Below are 25,366 nucleotides of genomic sequence, written 5' to 3' on the forward strand. Positions count from 1 at the left end.
AGAATTGTATCTCCAGTAGTTTACATGATATCCAAATGTTTATGAAATTTATTTACATGAAATTTGATTCTACTACAGCATGTGTGTTTTCTTCAGACCACCCATATGAATTCCGTCTGTTGTTTATCCATTACGGAGAAATTAGCTTCCTCCGAAAATAATACGAACGAAATTAACGGTAAATATTAATATAAATTAATAAAATAAAGATAAAAATTATAACTCATCAACAAAACTGCAGTCGTCTGGCCTATTATATAACGCCTTAAAAAATTCAGCACATCATTTCGCTGGGGAAGAACTGAAATCCGAGAAAAATGTTTGCCAGTCGTAACTCGGTAACAAAGCGTTTTCGAACATATATTTGTAAGATCCTTTTTACTTATAAGCTCTGGAATCGGTTTCCAGATTATTTCCCTTTCTCTTGAATCACTCTGTATGATATCGAGTTTTCTTGTGGCCTGTATATTTCTCTGTAAAAAAAAAGTAATAAATTCATCGAAATCGGTGCAGTAGTTTTAGCGTGATTGAGTAACAAACAAATAAAATTTCAGATTTGTATGTCATATTAATATGATAAGATTTATTTTCAATATAATCTCGTTATTAAATCTTAAATTTACAATATTCTTTATCAAATACTTTTATTCCAATTAAAATAAAGAATTCTTTGATTTTCTTGTCTTTATTTTGGAATCAGTCTTTCTACTGAATTTCAATTTGTTTGTAAATACTTCCACCACCATGCTTCCACCCTCTTTTTTTTTAATAATTGGATTAATTAGGTAAAAGTTATTTTATGATAAATCTCTATTACAGTCTACGTTTTAATAGCACTTCCCACTCTATTTCTGTCAGTTTGCTGTATTATTTGAGTGATATATAAACGAGCGTTGTCATGTTATAACTATGTTATAATACTATTCTCTCTTCCTTTTCACTTCCTTGTACTAATTAAGGGAAGTATTGTGATCGCGAAAAATGACGGTTTTTCGCGATTTCAACGGAAATATCCATTTTGACCATCCCTGAATCCATTTTGACTAGTTTAGACGTGACGTCCGTACGTACGTATGTGCGTATGTTTCTCGCATAACTGAAAAACTAGCCGTAGAATGTTGAAATTTTGGATTTAGGACTGTTGTAACATCTAGTTATGCACCTCCCCTTTTGATTGCAATTAACTGGACCAAAAGTGTCCAAAAAAGTCAAAAATATAAAAAAATTGGAGATTGGACTTTTTCTTAAACTGCAGTAATAAGCTCTCACTGAACGCTTTTCAATGATACATCATAAATGGTAATTATTTTCATTGGTTCCAGAGTTATAGCCAAATAAAATTTTTATTAATCAAATATTTGGATCTTACGAGGGGAAGGCACATCGGTTGAAATCCGACTTCATCATATTTTTTTAAAATTTAATTTAAATACATTGATTTATTAATAATTATTAACATCTGATTGTAAAAAAAAGTTTTACAATAAATAATAATTCATTAATAATAATAATAATAATAAAAATATATTTATGAAGAAATATCAGAAGTTATTAATGAAATAAAATTTTATGTAATTTTCATTTAAAAAAAAATCTGTATATGTAATTTAATAGGCGTACAAGGAAGTCATGTGGTGTCCATATCAGATTTTTTATGTGGTGTACTAACATTTACAAACTGAGCATTAATTAACAATTTTTTCAATACTCATTTAATTTTTATTTTTTTAAACTGATTATTAGCGTATAATAAACTTTTACACTGGTATAAAAAGCATGCATTTTTTCTATACCGTTGGAAGTGATGAGAGGGAAGTACGAAAGTACTTCCTACTCTGAATTTTACATTTTCTGAGTTAAACTTTCTTCTGAGTTTTACATTTTTATTTATAATCTTTAATTTTTATAACGATATACAATTTGTTTTCCTAACCTTTAATTTTCATGTTTAGTTTTACGACTGAAGTCTGTTATAATCTTGTTTCATCAAAATTTTTTACTTGCACTTCTTGCGGAAATTCATTAAAAAAAATTGTCAAAAACAACAGAAAAGTCAACAAGAAATATAAATTAGATTGATTTTAATGTAATCTACTTGAATAAAAATGTAATTTCAAACAATTCAACTAAATTAAAAGTGATATTTTAGTTACATTAATGATGTTTTTTTATTATTTTTTTTTTTACTAAGTCGCGCTATTACCAATAACAAATGCAATTCAAATATTCTTGCAATCAAAACAACAATTACTATTACGCGTAATACCATTCATCAAGATCATCAAATTTTATGGTTTATACGGGCAGTATGGCTTACGATCTTACGTTTATACAAACATATATATATCTATATATAAAACGAATGTAAAATTTAATAAAAATTTCACTTAATTATGACAAAAAAAGTAGAAAATAAAAAAAGATTAATTTTTAAAGACATGCTTTTCTTCAAAAATAATAATGAAGACCAAACAAAAGAAAACAATTCGTAATAAAAAGTAAAAAATAATCTTGTTTTCAAGAAAATTATTTTTTTTTTAAATTTCTATTTTTGCAAGACTAAAAAAAAATCTGAGCGCGTTCTAATTATAAAGAGGTTTTATAAGTGTGCCAAACGTATTTCTGTTTTGTCAAGTACAAATAGAACATTTTTTAAAAGTAATTTTCTTGAAAACAAAATAATTTTTATTTTTTGGTACAAATTATTATTATTATTATTTTTTTTTTTTTGAAGAATATGATTAATATATTATGTTAATTAAAAAATTAATCTTTTTTTCTTTTTTATATTATCAATTTTGTTTTAATTTTTTTCAGTTTTGTATATTATAATTGTTTTGTTTTCATCAGTCTTTTGAAAAACTGATTATTACTATTAATGTTTGTAGAGTTTTATAAAAATAGTCTAGTATATTGAATTTTAGGAGCAAAATATAATTATTTACAAAAATTAATTTTTCAATCAATAATTTATTATTTTTTCTTTTCCTCTACGTTTAACTATTTAGTACAGATCTCTGCTTTTGGAAAACATGTAAATGGAAATTTACTTTAAAAGAATGTTTTAACATATAGGGAAGTTTATCATCTCATTAAGTGAGTGGAAAAAATGGTTTTTATAAAGAACTAATGTGATTTAAGCTTAAAATTGTTAAATTATTTGTAATTTATCTGATCATTATAATTGAAAAATTTTAATTATTCTTTTACTGTATTTTCATTGGTTTTGTCAAGGATATGGCATTTAAATATATTATAATTATCTTTGAATATTTGTTAAACTTTCCAATTTTAGCAAAGTGTGTTTGTTTTTTAATATGATATAGATAATTAGATTTTTGTTTGTCTTATTTAGATAATCCATTTTCTCAAATAGTTGAATAAACAGCTATCTCTTATTATTATTTATTAATTAATTATATATTTATTTTTTAAATTAAATATTTAACTCTTCTGATGAATTAGCAGTCTTTAAAAAAAGCATTCTTCTGTATACATTAGGAAAAATATTTTTTGCTTACTGTTGGTTTGTGCGGTTAATCAGTATGGTCGAGCTCATTTTAAAATGTTATTGATCTAAGTGTATTTTATTAATAAACGATCAATCAGCTGAAAACACCATAAAATATTTATACGATCTCTCATACGTACGTTAGTTTTTTTTTTAAATTAAAAAAAATGGTAAGTCTTTATTTCCAGTTCAATTTTTTTAGACTACTGTTTATAATTATTGTAGGAAATTCTTTGCTAAAGAAAAATCTGTTTATTTAAAAAAAAAAAAAAAAGTTAATTTTAATTGTATTTTAATATTTATATTATTTATTTAAATACATAAAATTACAATCTGTTCGTATCCTTAAATGCGCAATAGATACCATTTCACTCCTCTCCGAGTTTAATAATTTCTAATCATCTTGGCATGAAAGTTATGTTACCACCCTCAAATATGATCAGATTTTATATTTCATTCGATATTTATTGACTTGTTTGGATCAATCTTTCCTCTTATGGTTTGTTATGTATAAATTTTAAAACAAATTTTATTCGAAACTAGTATTTTTTTTATGGAATTATTTGTAAACAGGTTTTGGTAATAGAATAAGAAATATCATTTAAATAATTTATAAGTGCAAAATATATTTAAATAATTTAATTTGTACAAAATATACGAATATTTACATAAATATGATTTAACTAATAAATTATTCGTAATATAATTTACAATAGACTTTCCTATTTATTTATAGCCGTAGAAGTTGATCTATGTTTCGATGGGATTTTAAAAAAATGTTCTAATATCCGTTACGTCCTCCAGAGCCACCTCTTCCTCTTCCTCCGGCACCAGGTGGTAAGTATGAGCCTCCTGGTCCACCAGCACCATTTGCACCGCCAGCTCCGCTTCCTCCAGCACCTGGGGGAAGATAGGAACCTCCTGGGCCGCCTGAAATGTGAAATAGAGGTAGAAAGATTTTTTTTTAACGGTGAAAATCTAAAATATTTTCATTTTTGAAATTCGTTATAATATTATTCTAAATATATATTTACTATCACATTTGCATTTACAAAACAGTATTTTTAATATTATGTATAAATATTTTTTTAATAATGTTGCCAAAAATACTTTATCTACTTTAGTCTCAGGTACAGCAACTTTGTAAATCAATTAAACTACACAACCAGATAGATAGACTTAAGTCGATCTAATAGTTTATTAGAGTTTTGTCATATGTCAAAAATGTACCTTTAATAAATGTGAATCAATTTAAATGCAATAAGCAAATTATATTTATACGTTCTCACCTGCTCCGGATCCTGGGCCACCAGCTCCTGGTGCTCCATATGTTCCAGAAAGTCCACCAGCACCTCCTGCACCTGGTGGCAAGTAAGATCCTCCTGGACCTCCAGCTCCAGATCCGGCACCTCCTAATCCGCTACCAGGTCCTCCAGCACCAGGGGGTAAGTAAGATCCTCCTGGTCCGCCTGCTCCTGAACCAAGTGCACCACCTGCTCCAGGTACTCCATAAGTTCCAGAAAGTCCACCTGCTCCACTACCTGCTGCTCCTGGTGGCAAATATGAACCACCTGGTCCTCCGACTCCTCCACCTAAGGCTCCACCTGCTCCTGGAGCGCCATAAGTTCCAGATAATCCTCCTGCACCACCACCGACTCCACCGGCTCCAGGTGGTAAGTATGAACCGCCTGGTCCTCCTGCTCCTGATCCTGCACCTCCTAGTCCGCTACCGGGTCCCCCTGCGCCAGGTGGAAGGTATGAACCTCCTGGACCTCCTGCTCCTGATCCGAATGCTCCACCGGGACCGCTACCTCCTGCACCAGGTGGTAAGTATGAACCTCCTGGGCCTCCTGCTCCTGATCCACCACCGAATGCTCCACCGGGACCGCTACCTCCTGCACCAGGTGGTAAGTATGAACCTCCTGGACCTCCTGCTCCTGATCCGAATGCTCCACCGGGACCGCTACCTCCTGCACCAGGTGGTAAGTATGAACCTCCTGGGCCTCCTGCTCCTGATCCACCACCGAATGCTCCACCGGGACCGCTACCGCCTGCACCAGGTGGTAAGTATGAACCTCCTGGACCTCCTGCTCCTGATCCGAATGCTCCACCGGGACCGCTACCTCCTGCACCAGGTGGTAAGTATGAACCTCCTGGACCTCCTGCTCCTGATCCGAATGCTCCACCGGGACCGCTACCTCCTGCACCAGGTGGTAAGTATGAACCTCCTGGTCCTCCAGCTCCTGATCCAAGTCCTCCTAATCCGCTACCGGGTCCTCCAGCGCCTGGGGGAAGATATGAACCTCCTGGGCCTCCAGCTCCTGATCCTGCACCTCCTAATCCGCTACCAGGTCCTCCAGCACCGGGTGGAAGATATGATCCTCCTGGGCCACCTGCTCCTGATCCTGCACCACCAAATGCTCCTCCAGGTCCACTACCTCCTGCACCTGATTAATATACAAGTGTATTAAAAAATGATAAAAAAATGAATTTAAATATTATCTTTTAAAAGACTAGTAAAAAATAGAAATAGAAAATCAAGCTCACAGAGACTTCTAAAGGCCTGTTTTTGGAAATGTTATCAAACTTTAGAATCCAATTAATTAGTTTGAAATGTTAAAATTAAAATGTACCACAATCATTCACCAAGATATTAGATCACTGTAGGATTAATATAACTGCATTTTTTAAAAAAAATATGTAATATAATAACTTAATTTCTCTTAATATTTATGTTAATAATGTAATATTAATTTTCATTTTCAAAGAGCCAATTGCATATGCGTTTTTTTATAGGAAGTCACAGAATGATTAAATATTATAATCTAATTAATATATTTAGAGTATTATTAATACATCTTTACAAGGTTTTAATAATGATGTATATTTTTTAACAGTATTGAGTTACCCTTTGACCAAACATTACTTTTACAATAATATTATGGTTGCTGCTAAAATTTACTTTTCTTTCTGAAAGATTACTACTAAAAGAGACTACTTCTCTTTTTATGATCAATGTTATGTGAAGAACTACATTCATCTTGTTTTCATAATTGCTCCAAATGCTTATTCATTTTTACATGTTTACTTTTGTATTTACCAAAGATTATGAGAAATGTTTTTACAATAATGCACTTTAAAAGTTTAAATTAAGACTAGCCTAGATTTTATGTTAATAACTGATTGTTAACTTTTGGAAAATTTAAAATTAAATAGTACTGGTAAGTACTAAATACTTACCAGGCGGTAAATATGAACCACCTGGTCCACCTGCTCCTGATCCTGGTCCTCCAAATGCTCCACCAGCTCCTGGTACTCCATATGTTCCAGAAAGTCCTCCTGGTCCACCACCAACACCTCCAGCACCAGGTGGTAAGTATGAACCACCTAAACACATAGATTTAATATTTTGTCATGAAGAATAAAAAATGCATTTGTGAATCCTATAAATTATGTTTGTATTTGTATTCTTGATAATTTCTTTGTACTTAATTCATGGGATTCAAACCACAAACTACATATAAATGAAATAATTATCAGATTTTTAGTATGAGACTATCGCCTAAATTATCTACAAGGAAGTTTGTCAAATTTTAAATTTCCTATTTCAAGTGTGATATTCTTATATGATCCATTGCTGCATCTACTCTTTTTTCTTTTTGTGAGCATTAGAGCCCAAAGTTTTAGATATTTCAGTATTAATTTAGTATAGTTATTCTGTTTGATCGGGATTACAATTGCAACTTGGATTAATAATGAAGTATCATTTATTATAACTAAGAGAAAGTAAATAAATATTTGTTAAGTTTAATATTTATAAAATATGATATTTTAAATATGACCTAATATTTTAAACTTCTCAGCAGGCCCCTTATTTCAAGCTTGAATTACATTTTTATATATAACCACATTATATATGAATAATAGCTATATAATAATAGTTAAGATATGAATATGCTAATATGTTTGTGTAAATAGGTAGGTGTTTTGATGTAAGCATGTAAATGTTAATTTTTCCTTTACAAAAAACTTTTTTCTAATTTTTAATACTTTATCAAAATTGTTGTCTGAACTAAGCCACCTTAGTGTGAATGGGTAAAATTTTTAAAAGCAATTATATTTTTTACGTACCAGGACCTCCAGCTCCAGATCCAGCACCTCCAAAACCACCTGGTCCTCCACCTATACCTCCTGCTCCAGGTGGTAAGTAAGAACCTCCTGGTCCACCTGCACCTGAACCTGCACCTCCTAATCCACTACCAGGCCCTCCAGCACCAGGTGGTAAGTATGATCCTCCTGGTCCACCAGCTCCTGATCCTGGTCCTCCAAATGCTCCACCAGCTCCTGGTACTCCGTAAGTTCCAGAAAGTCCACCTGCTCCACTACCTGCTGCTCCTGGTGGTAAATATGAACCTCCTGGTCCTCCAACTCCTCCACCTAAGGCTCCACCAGCTCCTGGAGCACCGTAAGTTCCTGATAATCCACCAGCTCCACCACCAATTCCACCAGCTCCTGGGGGTAAGTATGAACCTCCTGGACCGCCAGCACCATTAGCACCTCCTGGTCCTCCACTAGAATAGCCGCCAGCACCTCCTAAACCATTAGCACCTCCTGGTCCACCACTAGAATAACCACCAGCACCTCCTAAACCATTAGCACCTCCTGGTCCACCACTAGAATAACCACCAGCACCTCCTAAACCATTAGCACCTCCTGGTCCTCCACTAGAATAGCCACCTGCTCCATTTGCACCTGTTCAACAACATAGTTTTATAATGATCATATTTTCATATTAATGTTGATACTACTCTGTTACATTGCTAATCATTCAGGGCCTTGTTTCTTTACTTCTGGTAAGATAAAATAAAGTGAAGTACAAAGTATTATGAATATAGAATATACATTCTTTTATAAAGTTTAATATTTTTTAAATAAGATTAATGTCAATAACATGAGTAATAATCGGCTTAAAATAATTGAGATTAATAGTGAAATATTCAGTATTAATTATAGCATTAAATTTCTTAAGTTTGTGAAGTATTTTCATACTAAGTAGTTCATTAAATACTAATCTAGTTTGCTGAAAAAAAATTGTTTCAATATCATCAAAAATGAATATAAACAATAAATACAAAGTGCCAATATAAATTTTTACAGTCTATAAATGGATTTATTCATATTTCATAAATAATTTTATTTGTGTAAATTCTCACTTCGTTCAATATAATGATATTACAATAAATGTGTTTAATGCTCCTTGTATAGATATTGCAAAAGAAATCAAGAGAGCCTGAGTTTAAGTAAAACCCTAATATTTATGTAGTCTGTCCTTGTCTCTTGGTAGAAGTTTTTTAATGTTAAACATAATAATTATTTTTTATGATTCATATGATTTTTTTTTACAAAATGGGTAAGTTAAACCAATCTTATTATGGTAGATTATTTATGTGCTCAATTTTCTTTAGAAAATTCATCTAAAATGGCTACGCTGAAGTCCCTGATGGAATGTAACTCAATTATAATAAAATATAATATATGCATGAAATAAATTTAATAATGCTAGTATTTTATTTGTAATCCAGTTTTTTTTTATTCAAACAAAATAAACTAGATATAGGTTAGATATTAGGCTAGATTTAGATATTTGAAAATATCTAAACTATAAGAATAAGTTCAAGCATATGACTATTAATCAAGGTACTGAGTTAAAAATCTTTAGTATTTGTATATTTAATATTTAAATTATTTTAGTCTTACCTCCAGGGCCTCCACTGGCATAACCTCCTGCACCATTAGCTCCACCTGGACCTCCACTTGCATAGCCACCAGCACCATTAGCACCTCCGGGTCCTCCACTAGAATAACCGCCGGCTCCTCCTGCTCCATTTGCACCTCCTGGACCACCGCTGGAATAACCACCGGCTCCACCACCTAATCCGTTAGCTCCACCTGGACCACCTCTTGCGTAACCACCTGCTCCTCCTCCTAGTCCATCTGCTCCCCCTGGGCCACCACTTGAATATCCACCGGCACCCCCTAATCCGTTAGCTCCACCTGGTCCTCCTCTTCCGTAGCCTCCTGCTCCCCCTCCTAAACCGTTAGCACCACCTGGTCCACCGCTCGAATATCCACCAGCACCTCCAGCGCCATTGGCTCCACCCGGTCCACCTCTTCCGTAGCCTCCTGCTCCACCTCCTAAACCATTAGCACCTCCTGGTCCACCGCTCGAATAACCACCAGCTCCACCTCCTAATCCGTTAGCTCCACCTGGACCACCACTTGCATAACCTCCTGCTCCACCTCCTAATCCGTTTGCCCCTCCTGGACCACCACTTGCATAACCACCTGCTCCACCTCCTAATCCATTTGCCCCTCCTGGACCACCACTTGCATAACCTCCTGCTCCACCTCCTAATCCGTTTGCCCCTCCTGGACCACCACTTGCATAACCTCCTGCTCCACCTCCTAATCCGTTTGCCCCTCCTGGACCACCACTTGCGTACCCGCCAGCACCGTTAGCACCTCCTGGTCCACCACTCGAGTAGCCCCCTGCTCCGTTAGCACCTCCTGGTCCACCGCTAGAATAACCGCCTGCACCATTGGCACCTCCTGGACCTCCACTGGAATAGCCGCCAGCACCACCTGCTCCATTTGCACCTCCTGGTCCACCTCTAGAATATCCGCCTGATCCGTCTGTGATTCCTCCATCTGATCCTGGTGGTAAATATTCTCCTTGTCTTAATCCATCTGTAATTTAAAAAATAAACAATCGTTAAATTGTTAGTATATTGGAAACACACGTGTATACGTGTCAGTTTGATGTTTGCTTTTTAATTTGTATTTGCAAATTAAGTTTGGAAGCTTTCCCTCCAGTTTTGAGTGAAATACTTTATTGGAATAAATATGTTATCAGGAATAAATTTAGGAGAATTAAACAAATGAATAATAAAAATGATTATGCAATAATTAGAAATCATGTGTTTGCTAAAGCAGTGCAAATCATTATTTATTAATAAAGACCATAACATTTGATTAATGGTTTATAATGCAAGCTGTACGAAATATAGAGTTAAACGGTTTTTATGTATACTGTTAATCACAACTTAATATAATTTATCCAAAAAAAAGCGTTAGAGATTAAGTTTTACAATTAAATTTTAAATCTGTAATTTTTTTGCCGTGTAAACTAGTCTGATAAGTCGGGGATAACTTCAAAGACTCAACTTCTTGTTATACTGAAATATTCTATGGCTTTGGTGACTCAAAGAGTTTTTCTTTGTTAAAATAGAACTACCAAAAAAACATTTCTTTTATGTTGTTTTCTTCTAATATTTCTTATTGAAAAAGCGTTAGAGAAATGAATTAAATTTTATTCTAGAAAAATACATTGATTCTTTATTGTTCAATAATTAGTTATTATCAAATGGTAAATATTATGTCTGGAAATATGAGAATATTAAAGAAATCATACTATCATTTTTACTCAGTTTTTTTACGGTTATAATTGTCTTGCATTAAATATGCAACAGATTTGAACATTTCCAATAGCAGAATGTATAAAGTTTATAAAAAAATACCGATTAGGTCATAACCATATTTAATAGTACAAACTGTCAAACCAAGATTTGAAAATTAATAATAACGAGTTTATGTCAGAGTTTTAATCGTTAAATGAAAAATCTTTAGCTAAAATATTCAGTCTATTTTATAGACATATGATTTTTTTTAACTTCATTAGCTATATCCAAATAGCCTACAGTATTATTAATACTATTACTATTATAATGTTAACATTTAAATATTATATTAATAGTAATATGTTTATTTTAATATTACTATTTTAAATATAAACTTTAAAGTGAGTTTATTTAATAACTTTCAAAGTTACATTTATAGAAATATTTAAAACACGTTTATGAAAAATGTTTTTATGGTTATCGATAATAAATAATTTACCTAATCTTCCTCTTTTGGATCTTGCCACTTCCTTTTTGTCATCAACTTCTTTGGCTTTCTTTAATTCTTCTGCTCCTACCAGCACTATTATTACCATAATCCATAACTGAAATAAAAATTCAAAAAAGAAATTTAAAACATTTTACTTTATTTAATGTAATACAGATCAGTCATCTATATTATTAAAGAACACGTCTTACAATTATTTTGTTTTAAGAATTTCAGTTAAATTATTTTTAAAAGTTCAGTTACTTAATTGTCTTTAATAATTCTTTTATTTTATATGTAATTTGGATGCATTCGGATTTTTTGTAACAAAAATATTATATCATTTCGATTTCATTAATATTTACAGTTTATTTATTCCTTGATATATTATTGTGTATATATTATTTATATGTATTTTTAATTAATCTTTAAAACAAATTGTTAGCGCAATTAAAAATGTCTTGTTAATAAGAAAAAACACTTTCAATACGGTTGGTATTGAGCAATCCCAATAATTAAAATCCAACTACCAAAGCAGTCTGATAAAACAGCTAAATATCGGATTTGTACCGTTCATCATAGAATAATTTTACCTTCAAGTGGGATGGGTAATAATGTTTAACAATAACCAACTGGTGAATTACAGTCCCTTATATACGGTTATTCACTAAAATCATGAAATTTCATTAAAAATTTTAATGATCAAACATCTTGAAAAGCTATTATTTTTTTTGTATAACCTCATTTTGCTTAAGATATATTTTCTAATTATTGAAGAATTTAAATTTTCTTTCACCGAGAAAATTGTTAAACTAATCTAAAAAATAATCATTACAGTATTTTTTTTTAATTGAATTTAATGGTAATCAAAAATTATTTGATAAAATTTAACATATTTTAATGCGTAAAGGTAATTTATTGCATTACAATAAAATATATTATACACAATTAGACATCAGATGAATATTTATTTCATGTAACATGTACTTGTATTAAATCTTTAAAAAAATTTTCAAAAATTCTGTCGCAATTAATAAAACAAGCATAGCATTAAAAATGTCGTTTTGTATGAATAAAAATTAGATTTTCATGAAATGTTTCCTGATTTATTAAGAAATTAATATGTTAAAAAAAATTCTAATGAATATGTTTTTTAAAATTATTAATGTTGTTTTTAAAAATATAATTGATAATATAAAAATTATTTTAAATAATAATTAACCGTGTATATCTGTGTAAAATTATATTACCAGTTTGTTGAGTGTCATATTGAAGCCGCTGCCAGCTACCATTGTTGTATGTTGATGGTTTAGCTGATAGGATCAAACTGATGCTTTCTATATCGGATTAACCCCCTTATATACTAAGATTCAGTTCAAAAATTTTCATCAGATTATGGTGTATTTGGCCTTCCAGTATTACTCCTGAACCCGATATGCGTGACGTAAGAGAAAGGATCTTCCGATCGCATCTACCCTGTTGTTCTTCTTTGTATATTTTCTTTGTGTGAGTGTGTGTGTGTGTGTGTGTGTGTGTGTCATGCTCCCAAGTACTGAATTATCACGGGCAAGCGTGACAATCTAATTCGTGGGATGATGAGAAGATGATACGAGATGTTTAAACGGATAATAAATAATAAAGCGTGTTATACATTACACTTTGTACACGCGATGTTAATGCACAAATACCACTTTTAATTGTTAACAACTATATGTATTTAGGACAGGTTCATAGAGTATAATTTTTGTAAAAAAATATTTTTTTTTGTGTTTACTTTTATTTTCAAAAAATATTTTATCATTCATAACGTAATGCTAAATAATAAATCAAATAAAATTAACATACTTCTCTATTTCTGTAAATGGAATGATTTTTTAATGAAATAAGTTTATTGATTTTCAAAACCTAATTTAAAAGAGAACAGACAGGTATTATTTCTTCTCTCCTTTTTCTATACAAAAAAGGATACTTCCTGAGTTCATAGAAAGTTTAAATTTTAAGACATGCTCGTTGTTCTTGATCCAACTTTATGTAAGATATCTATAGATTTTCGTAGTGAGAGATTCTTAAACGGTTTTATTATTATAAAATTTACACTATATTTTATTCCAGAACATTAATTTAGCTCCTGAAAATAAATAAATTTGATAAAATAATTAGTACAAGAAAAGTTTAAAGTGTTTAAAATCAAATTAATAATAATCAATTATTTTGTATGGAATATATTATTTTTATTAAATAGCTTTATGACATTTTTTAATGTTATTTAAAAGAGAATAATATCTTTTTATTTATATTCACATCAACAAGTAAAGTCATTAGCAACTGGAGTGTAACAAATGAACGGTAAACGTGTAATCTTCAACACAGTCAGACCGACCATTCCTAAGACCTGTGGTTAATTGAACCCCAACCACCAAAGAACACCGGTATCCACGATCTAGTATTCAAATCCGAATATAAAAGCAACTAATTTTACTAGGATTTGAATCTTAACAACTTTCGAATTCGAAATCAGTTCATTTACGATGACGAGTTTTACCATTAGATCAACCCGGTGGGTTAATATTTTTTTTATCATGATATATCGTAGAAAACGAAATTTTCCATGTTTCTTTTTTTTAGATTTTTTCATTCCGTTTTGTTGTAGGTAGTCAATTAAATAACCATTATTTTTATTTGATCTGAAATAAATAATTTAAAATGAAATAATTAAATAAGATACTCTTAACATTTTCCGTTATTATTTATTTTTTCCTTTAATGATAATGTTTACCGTTAGTATTTTACTCATCACAGTTACTTTTAGTCATTACATTTACGATTATGCTTGTTTTCTTATTTATTTACTAAACATAAAAAAACTTTTTGTAATGGTTTGTTAAATTATCATAAATTAGCTCAAAATCAATACCATTACGAAAAAATAATTGAATGTGTATATAACAACCTGGAATATGAAGCTGTGCGTCGTAATTAAACTTGTTCAGTTGCTAATATGATAAAATTATAGTACGAAAATGGAGGATATTCATTGCTCAACACATTTTATAAAAGGTTTTAAAGCTAATTATACTTGATAAAACAAGAAAGTTACAAAATTTTTCTTTTCTTACTTCTTTTCATTCGTCTTTTCTGTTATGGAGTAGGATATATTCTTATATTATTTTCAATTTTTCTGTTGTTTTTTTTGCAATACTATTAAAGATTAAATAGAGTTTTTTTGTAATATTTAAATTTTAAAATACGACGGGAGTAATTTCTTTTCGGAATGTTACGTGATCTATGTAATATATGAAAAAATTATAGGTTAATGAGCCTACTTTGATAGAAAAAGGGTGGCAGAAATGCTCCTGAGAATTATATCATTCAATTTTTCTAATTAAGATAAACAGAAAATTTAATTTTAATATTCATATTTAATGAGCATTTTTGTTCATACATATATATTATTTATTTTCCTATTTTTAATAACAGTTTATTTAATTTAGTATTTTGTATATATATATATATATATATATATATATATATATATATATGAGTAACATAAAAATAGAAATAATAAATATGTGAGAAAGAGGTTAAACAAAAATTAAATATCAAGATAAATGAAGGTAATATATCAGACGTTAAAGAATTTTGCAATTTAAGTGAGTAAAATTATGATGTAAGATATATTCGTAAATCAAAAGCAGATTTCCATAGGCAAGATAAGTTTTCATACAGAAAAGAAGTCCGATTTAAGATGTAATATAAAAATCAGACGTAAAAAATTATCTGAAAAAATTTTAAAATTATAAAAAAATTTATTTAAAATATTTTTATAGCAATTTATTGTAACAAAACAATGAACGATAAGAAAAAAAGAAAAGGAGATAATATTTCTGAACCTTGAAATGAGGTGTTAGAAGAAAATTTTTAAAATTAGGTGGCTTGATAAAGTACAAAATAAAATTATCTTAAAAATAGTAGGAGAAGAGTGGTTTACGAAAGAATCATATAAATATAAATAGGCTTAGATTGATGGATCATAATATTAAGACATCAAACTTTTGTTAATTTGGTGATACTATGATGTGTAGAGGTTAAAAATTGCACAGGTGAACAAATACTGAAATACCTAAAAAAAGATAATCAAGGGTAAGATATGTAGTAATTACGGCGAGGTTAAAAGATTATCACAGAACAGAAATGAATAGAGAAGAGCAAGAATGAAGAATTGCAGAAAAGAATAGAGATTAGTACGGTACAAAAAATAATGGATTATAAGAACCAACCAGATGGCTGTTGAAGTTTACAAAAAAGCTCTATATTTTTATTAATAGTAAGTTCATTAACAGTAAATGATGGTAGAAGTATAATAACGAATACATATTCGTTCTCTTTAAGGATGATATATGTACGTAAGTTGATATACGATCAGAATTATTAAAAGTTTTTATTTATTAATGTTTATTTATTACATTAATATATATATGTGACACATATTTTATAACATGTGTTATAATTATTCCTTGACAATTTCCGGCCACCAACAACGTAATTTAAATGAATATTATTTAGCAGTTCGCTTAATAATGTTTTTTAAGCGTTTGATGATAATAATTTCATATAAAATTTACAGAGGGGAACAAGAGATTAATATTAAATTTAAAAAACACGACTACAAAAACCTCCCTCTAATATAGCATAATTATTAATATAGGATAATTAAAGAGCGTGCAGGTGAGAATTTCCTATATACACTTTGTTTACAGTATAATTTTGTTTTAAAATCTTTTAAATCTGTTAAAAAGAAAATAGCCTATAATAAATTACTGGAGTACAAACCACAGTGAGTATGTTTTAAAAATAAATTAAAAAATACTTTAATTTTTACAAATTAAAAAAATTTTTTTGTTAAGTCTGTTATTAACAACATTCGATTTTTATTTGTTTTCTATAAACTTTTTTCCCAGAATAAAATGTTCTACACGTTTTGATAATAAAATTTATGCATTTAACAAAGTTATTGTACTTCAAAACTAAAAAAATGTTTTTGTTACAAAAGTTTTACGTTAGATATTATGAAAAAAAAACCGGAAATACAGTTCTATAATCTATTTTATTAGATTTTTCAGGTAAATAAATATAAGAACCCATTACTTTTACCTGTAATATACTGGAATTTCACCGGGGAAACTAAAATCTGCGCAAACTGTTTCGTAAGCCTTGACTCGATAAAGCGTTTTCGAACATACGTTTATATGAATTTTTCCTTATTTCAAGTTCAAGAACTAGTTTCCAGATTATTTTCCTTTCTTTTACAATCACCTGCATAAATATATATATATATATATATATATATATATATATATAATTTATATTGTCTATGATACTTCTGGTAACATAAGGATAGCGGGATCATATTTCTAAGTCGGTTCAATCGTTGAGCTGCTACGATGGAACAAACGTACACTTTAAATACATTACATTCTTTTTTGTGCAGTTCTGTAAAAATTGGGTCAAGTTCTTACTCTGATTTTATGTATAATTTAAAGGTTTTTATAAGTTTTAAAGGTAAAAATATGTTATAAGTGTTGACAATCGAGTGGCTCCGAAACGCGTCAAGAAGTGATAAAAGAATGAAGTACTCACATAGAAACATAAAAAAACCAAAACTAAATAATTTTTTATGAAAAGAAAAAAAGATTTTAAAACTGATTTTTAAACCAATAAAAAGTAAAAGTTATCTGTTTTTATTTCCTTGTACGAAGTAAAGGAAGTACTGTGATCGCGAAAGATGTCGGTTTTCACATTTGAACGAAAATATCCAGTTTGATCATCCCTAATTCCATTTTGACTAGTTTCGGCGTGAGTTATAGCCAAATAAAATTTTAATTATTGAAATACTTTGATCTTACAAGGGGAAGGCACATCGGTTCGAATTCGATTTCATTTCCTTTTTTTTAATTTAACTGTATTGATTTATTAATAACTATTAATTCGTGATTGTTTAAAAATTTTTCAATAAATAATAATTCAATAATAACAATAAAAAAAATCAGAAGTTATTAGTGAAATATATTTCGTTCAAAATTCATATGTAAAATAGATTTCTGCTTTCTGGGACAATGTTACATTATTAAATTTAATAATCGCGTTTACTTTTTGTACAATACATAATAAAACAAAGTATTTCTAAAAATCACTCCATTCTTTTTCACACAAATAAACACGTAAACATTCACAGACAGTAAGTATACTCAGTAGAACAAAAGTAAAATAAATTACTGAAACTTTTCTTATTTAATGATGTATGGAGAATTAATTACAAAAATATCTTACATTTGAACATTAATAATACTACAACCATAACCCAAAAGTACACAAAAATTGGTTTTCAATGTATGATGCATAAAGATACAACACCAAATTCTATATTGTGCCATTGTACTTAGCAACAGTGGTAGAAGCAGTTTCCTTCATTGCACCAAAATACTCGAAGAGAACCATTTCTGCTTCTCACAATATTTGCAGCACAGATTGACTATAACCTTTACCTTTCATGATTCTTAGCATTACGCCACTAAGAAGTGCCTAGATCCTAGCTGAGTTCTACTTTAAATAAAATGGTTAAAGTTAACCAGATTATTATGAAGATTCTGTTACATAGAAACTTCAGAAAATTAATCTTAACAAAGGGAATTTTTGTTCTATTGTAGGAAATTTTCATTTTGTGGCAGACTGCTTGCTGTTTGGTGTTTCAGGTTATTGATAGTTCATATGCAAACAGAATTAGTGGTTTTTGTGCTTTTATATTTCATTGTCAATTAGTTTTTGGTAACCTTGTCAGGGTTTCTGTTACAAGTTTGTTATTCGATTCTAATTAATACAATGGATGTAACCCCATGAAAGTGGTAAAAATTGTTGCTCTGTCTCAACACACACAAATGATTCAAAGACAGATTGCCAGTGAGGGTAGTGTGGGGTTTGAGTTCCTAACCCCACACTACCCTCACTGTTGAGAAGGAAACAGTTCCTTGTTGAGAAGGAAACAGTTTCCGTCTCAACAAAGAGAAAAGGAAAATGTGGATGGAAAAATCCACACCTACACTGGATTGATTACTAATAAGAAAAAGCAAAACTAATCCACGATTGTCAGCTGTTGATCTTAATAGGGATTTGAGACCCAGTGAGACTAATGTTTCTAATATGACAGTTTGTAGAAGATTGTTGGCATTGGGAAGGATTGCTCGGAAATCTAAAAAGAAGCAGTTACCGACACAGGTTATGAATACAAAAAGACTTCAATGGGAACATAAAGTATGGACTATTGAGACGTAGAAAAAAATTATTTTTTCAGATGAGACTCATTTCTTTGTACAAGGAGAGAGAACAGCTACATTCGTAAGTTGGCAGATGAGAAGACTACTACGCCAGCACATCTGCAACAAGCTCCCACTCAGCCAAAAAGATGTTTTATGGATGTTTTATTCATAAGGGAGCAGTAGCACTTATGCTTGTGGATGGAGTGATGAAATCAAACCAAAACAATTACATGTCAAATAAAAATAGTTCCACTTATGCAGAAGAACCCAGAACTCATTTTCCAACAGGATTTTCACCAGTCAGCAAAAGAGTTTGTCAAAAACTAAAACAATTGAGTGCTCTCGTGGTCAGGATTCCCTGACCTGATTCCCATTGAAAATTTATGGGTTATACTAAAAAGAAGATTTGGGAAAATGAATTGTAGTGCATAAACAGACCTTATTAGTTCAGTGATACAGGTTTGGTTTCGAGATGAAGAAATTAAAAATCATTGTTCTACCTTTGTGGAATCATACCAAAAAGTATTAATGAGATAATCATTAACAAAGGAGGACACAAACTATTAAATTTGAGCAAGTTTGATTATTAAACATTTTTGCTCTTAAAGATAAGATTTTCTGTTAAAAATACTGTGTTCGGATTAATTTGTTTGCCACTGTATTTAATAGTATCAAATTATTGTTAATTTTAAGTGCTTAATAAATTATGAAATTTAGACAAAAGCATTCACTTTTAAATATCTAGATTGATCATGCATATATCTACACTATTTTAGTGTATATTTCATATTTAGTAATTTTATTAAATTAACAAGTAAAAAAAAAAAATAAATAAATTAGGAATTAGTTTTATTATTATCTTTAATTTATTAGCCATGAAATACATTATAACTTCATTGCGTTTCTTACTGGACTAAAGAAATTTAAAAATACATGAGTTTATTACTGGTTTTTTTTTACAGCCGTTATAGCATTTTCTGCATCTACTCCAAGCCTTCCTATCCTTGGTCACTTCATCCAATAAACCTTGTTCCTCCATACTCTTCACCACATCATGATCCCACATCCTCTCTTCCTCTCTTTGATGCCCATTTCATGTAGAGTTCATTGTTCAGATACATACGCCTTACTGCTTTCAACTAATGTTATGTTTATTTTTCATTTAGATTTGGTTATTCCACAAAACTAAAGCACCCTTCTTTCAATCCTCTTTCCCTTTATAACCTTATTCATAGTATTTGTAGAATTTCTTCAGGATAGATATTAATTATCCTATAATAAGGATAATATAATAGAATAGATATTAATTATTATTATTATATAGATGTTAATGTTATCAGATATAATGTATATGATATTTAGATTCGTTAGAATGCTTCACAATTCTAAATCCTCTCTTTTCTTCCATGTACCATGTCTTTTCTACATTAATTTCCAGTGCTTATTTCGTGTATTCAGTAATTAAGTTATTATAAACAATTCCATCATATTCAAAATATCATTCTTATCTTCTACCAAAATAACCTTTTCATCTGCAAATAATAAATTGTAAATATACTTTTCCTCCATCAGAACTTCCATTTGACCACATTTACTAGTCCAACATTTCAGAGCCTTCTGCAAATAAATTTAAAATAATGTTGGGTAAATACAACACTCCTGCTGTAAACCTTTAGCGACAACAAAGTAAACAGAAAAATTTTGCACGAATACAATATTTCCAAGTCAACCATTATGAGGCCTTCATTTACAGTTCTCCAGTTCCAGTAACTTCTAATTTTTTTAAGTTCAGTGTTGATAAATTTCATATTGTTCAAGTGTATTGAGATCTCAGTTTTACATTCCACATGTAGAATCAAAATTGTTAATTTCAATAAAAATTTTAAGATTTTCTCAGTATGTTTAAATTGAAAATGTTCTTAACCAGTATTCTGATCACAATAAAAATCTTAAATTACTTTGAATTATGATAAAATAATTATCATTTAACAATAATTTTGAAGTATATGAACAATAAATTTTGATCACATCAAAATGTTAAAATAAGTATTACGTTAAAAGATTCATTTGAAATGTCTTAAAATGTTGCGTAGAAGTAATCAAAATTAATTTTTATGTGTAAAAATAATAATTTTTTCAAATGTTTATCATATAAAAAATTTTAAGTACAATAAATTTTGATGAAATACTAATATATTACTGGTCAAAATTAATTCTTATAAATAGAAGCATGTGGAATAAAAGTAATACAGTGAAGATGATTGGTAGAATACTTAGAATAACGATAAAGATATATAAAATGCAGTAGTATAAAAAATTATAAAATACATAATTTACTAAGAATCCACCTAGGTTGTTAAGCACAGGTTGCAGAAGTAGTAAGTAAAAGGCACTTATAAACAAAAGTATATAATCAGCGAAAACTTGAGCAAAGCATTCAATCATGATGTAACACTTTACAAGTCAATACTTCAGTTTTATTTATTTTTAGTTTTATTTTAGTTGCTATGAAATAAAATCAACAATTATGTTTTACATAATTGTTAATAAAAATTTTATTAACATTTTATGATGTATATAAAAATTTTATTTTTATACATCAAAAGTGTACAGCACTTTTTGATCAAAGCACAAATTCAGATGTATAAAAATAGCTATTCAGATATATAAATATCATATTTAGATATTACAATATTGCCAGTAATTAACATTATTTCTTTCTCTCTCTAAAAATCATGAAACATTTCCAGAGGCAAGAGAGTTAAAATTTTTTTGAGTAGTGAATAATTTTATTTTATGTAATATAATAAATAAATATGGGTGAAGAGGTAAAGAGGCTAGGAAAGATATGTTTAATGTAACGGGCGCAACATCAATTTCAATAGTTTACAAGGAAGAGAACCGACTATGTTGTTCATACTAATGGGGCTTCAGTCCTTCAAGATAAGATTAGTTGAATTTTTGCTAAGTTTTTAGTTTATATGAGACTTCTTAACAGTGACCATATATTTTATTTGACACGTATGAAGGATATGTGTATATAGACAAGACTAATTAAATCATTAATATATGGACAGTACATTTATGTTTATAATAAAAATATCCTTTTTTATAAAATATGATATTACTAGTCATAAACAATCTATAGATCTCAATTAGAATCATTAATGGCCTATAGTTTTTTAAAAGTAAAGTTGTGTGGTTAAAGACTTATATGTACATCCTGATGTAGGATGTAGGATGGATAAGCACGCATAATCAACATGCACAAAAAGATAAATAGCATGCTTTTTTTATTTCCAAAATGACTAAAAAATGCTATCCTTTCAAACATTACTAAACTATTGATACTTTGTCATTATTAACCTTTTAAGAACTGGCGTTGCGTGCACGCGACGGCAGCTTGCTCCACTCGTAAGCTACTGTCGCGTATACTCGTTTTTGAACTTTCCCGGCCAAGTAGTAGCGTCATGTTAACGCGTTCAGTATAATTATATTGGTCTAGCGATTAGTGCAGTCTATTGGCTTTATAAGTAACTATTTTTACTATAGATATCTTTATCTAATGCTGAAATAAACGACGAAAAAATCACGTCACCAGCCGCTAACCTCAACTCTTACGGAACGGCGGGAACGTGCATTCGTGTTACAGTTCGTAAACAATAGTCGGTATAGGTTCGTTTTAATTTATTTCTAAATGTTGTGATAATTTAACGGATGAACATGAAATTCGTGAAGTATTAGATTTGCAATCGGATGGTGAGGACAGCGATAGTGATGTAAATATTGAAAATCTGCGTACTTTTTTAGCCGCCGACAAGACTACAGAATACCCAAGATGCTTATAATGCAGTGACTTCAATCTCCCAGTTACAATGTTTACATAAAGAAAAAAAACTAGAACACTCAACTGATGATGGTACAATGCAACTTTCACAAGAAAAAAAAGTAAGACGACTGACGACAAAAACCAAGATAAAGACCCTACGAACAAAAACGAAGAAATTCAAACCTACTTTACCGTGGTCTGAGGTAGCTTTTGATCCTGTTATTTATTAATTTGACAATTCAGATTCTGGCATCATATTTTTGAAAAACATTCTCAATGAACTAAATGATTGTGAAATGGTTAGACAAAAAACAAGTAACAGTGCTTTTAACACTTGACAAAAATGAAATTAAAACAACCCATAAAAAGACCACATAACAGAAGAATTAGTGGAGTAAGAATTAATAAGAATAAGTAAGAATTAGCATAGTTGATTATAATGGGAAGATGGGGGCAGTTCATCAAAGCGATATGATGCTTAGTTCAGTGGAATATATTCGCAAAACAGTAAAATAGTACAAAAAAGTTTTTTTTAATTTCATTGGTATAGTGTTGCTGAATTTCCATGCCTTGTAAATGGTAAATACAGATAAATATGTCACACCGTAGCTGACTTTCAGCTAGAAGTCATTCAATAACTTCTTGAACTGCACCATACAGCAGGGATTTTTCAGCGTGGGGAACAACCATCATCTAAAGAGCCATCACTCAGACTAACTGAGAGACATTTTCCTTCTCTTGTACCGGAGACAACAAATAGAAAAAATTTAATGAGAGAATGCTGTGTTTATACACATTATGAAATGCATGAAAAAGTAGATATATGTGTAGTCAATGTAATGTAGGGTTGTGTGAAGTACCGTGTTTTGGTATTCATCACACAGATTCAAAATTTTGAATTTAAAAAATGTTAATCTTTTCAAAGTAATTTAGGATTTTTAATGTGATCAGAATAATGGTTTAAAATTTATCATTTATTTTTTTAAATAAATAGATTAAAGATTTATCACTTAAACTAATTCTTTTAAATATTTAATATTTATTTATTCAAAATGTATGTTGAAGTTGTACATTGTAAATTTTTTATTAAGAATTTAATAGCAGATGATTTTACATTTATGAAGATTCTGAAGGTGGGCGATGGTATTCCTTAAGGTAGTCTGAGATTCCAGTTAATGTAGGTAATTGCACCATATGCATCCAGCTTGGTCTCAAAAACCTCATCCGCAAGGGGAGGAGGGTTCTTTGTTAGAACCACAATCTCGTCTTGCTGAGGGTTGAAGACAACCCATGGTTCTCCAGCTAGGTAATGACCCTGACTTAGGCGCGCTCCACGTCGCGGTCTGCAACAAGCAGCACAACATCGTCAGCAACCCAACCAAGACCGACTCTTCCGACATCTCCAGTCTCAGCAAGCTATCGTAAACGGCGTTCAAAGGACGGGGCCGAAGATTGACCCTTGTGCCGACTCCGATGTGCTTGCGGTCCTGCGCCAGCCTGTCGCGATTCCTCAGGTATGCGTCCACCATACTGAAGAGGTATCGAGCCACGTGGAATGAATGCTCCAGGGCCCGAAGCATATCGCTCCAACGTGCAGAGTCGAATGCGTTTTTCATGTCCAACGTAACGAGAAGGACCACACAGCACGATAAATGATTGGGCAGTAGGAGGACGGCGACTCCGAGTCTCCGTTGCCCTTGGCGATCAGCTCAAGATGCGCGATCTTCCATCTAGCGCTGAAAGCCACCAGCTTGAGATCCTTGGCCGGCATGTCATTGAGACCAAGACTTTTCTGAGAATCAGCGACCGTACGGCTCCCACCAGCTTCTCCATCGAGAAGAGTAGGAAGTGGCTGAAGTCACGCTAGGCACGAACCGAGTGAGCTGGGAACGTCTTAACGACGTGCTCTGCTTTAGCCTCGTCTAGTGGAGCTGGTGACTGCAAGACTTCCAGTCTACGTCCACGGTCTACGACAGGTTTCGTCAGCAGCGTGCCTTGCTCATATTGATGGCCCTGCTGAGCCACTTCTTCGCCGCCTTTTGAACAGCCGACTTGACGTTTGCGTACATCGATTTCCAAACGTTGAGCCACTCATCTCAGCCGAAGACATTCTCGGCGCAACCCCGCAATCTCCGGTGCCCACTAGTAAAAGAGTCGCTTCTGGTGTATCGGCCCCTCCGTGGAACATGGAGACATCGCATGCAAACCAATCAACTGCATGGTCAAAGCAACCACAGCATTTACATATGCCTTCAACTTTATCTCTTAAAAATAACATTTTTTTTTACATTATTTTCTTTCATATGACGTAGTAATTGCGGCTAATTTTTGCTAGGCAACTCGACAGTAATGCATTAATTTGTTTGAATTGAAAACTACTCGTACTACATAAATATTCTATGAACACTTGATAAAATATAAAGCATATTTACACACAAATAATAATGCTATATAAACATAAATTAAAATTGATGAAATTATTATTTATATTCTAGAGAAAAAGGGAATAGTACTTCAGTAGTGATTATTTTATTGAACTACTGATTATTATTTTACTTAACTAATGATTATTTTCTTATCATTAATCATTCATTTAAATCAATTTTCATTAAAAAAAAAAAAAAAAAACAGAACCTGCAGAAATCAGCTGCCCCTGATTTTGTCATTTTCAGAGCGGTTCTGATTTGTACCGTGGGTTGGCTAAAATCAGGTGATCGTAAAAAGCAAGTAAAAGCCAGTAGCGAATCCTGGACAACGCTTCCGATGATAAAA

At 30.9% G+C, this 25,366-nt stretch overlaps 1 protein-coding gene across 1 annotated transcript; it reads right to left on the reverse strand.

Annotated features, from left to right (window-relative positions):
- Nucleotides 1–4,148: 4,148 nt before the first annotated feature.
- Nucleotides 4,149–12,767, reverse strand: LOC142330429 (uncharacterized). Its single transcript, XM_075375664.1, has 7 exons — nucleotides 12,706–12,767; nucleotides 11,468–11,573; nucleotides 9,269–10,258; nucleotides 7,643–8,263; nucleotides 6,752–6,898; nucleotides 4,801–5,958; nucleotides 4,149–4,441 (listed from the first exon to the last, which is right to left on the reverse strand). The coding sequence occupies exons 1-7, from the start codon at nucleotides 12,745–12,747 to the stop codon at nucleotides 4,293–4,295; spliced, it is 3,213 nt and encodes a 1,070-aa protein (XP_075231779.1). The 5' UTR covers nucleotides 12,748–12,767; the 3' UTR covers nucleotides 4,149–4,292.
- Between the last annotated feature and the right edge of the window lie 12,599 nt (nucleotides 12,768–25,366).

This window comes from Lycorma delicatula, chromosome 9 (assembly GCF_047948215.1).
Source record: "Lycorma delicatula isolate Av1 chromosome 9, ASM4794821v1, whole genome shotgun sequence".
NCBI classification, from domain to species: domain Eukaryota; kingdom Metazoa; phylum Arthropoda; class Insecta; order Hemiptera; family Fulgoridae; genus Lycorma; species Lycorma delicatula.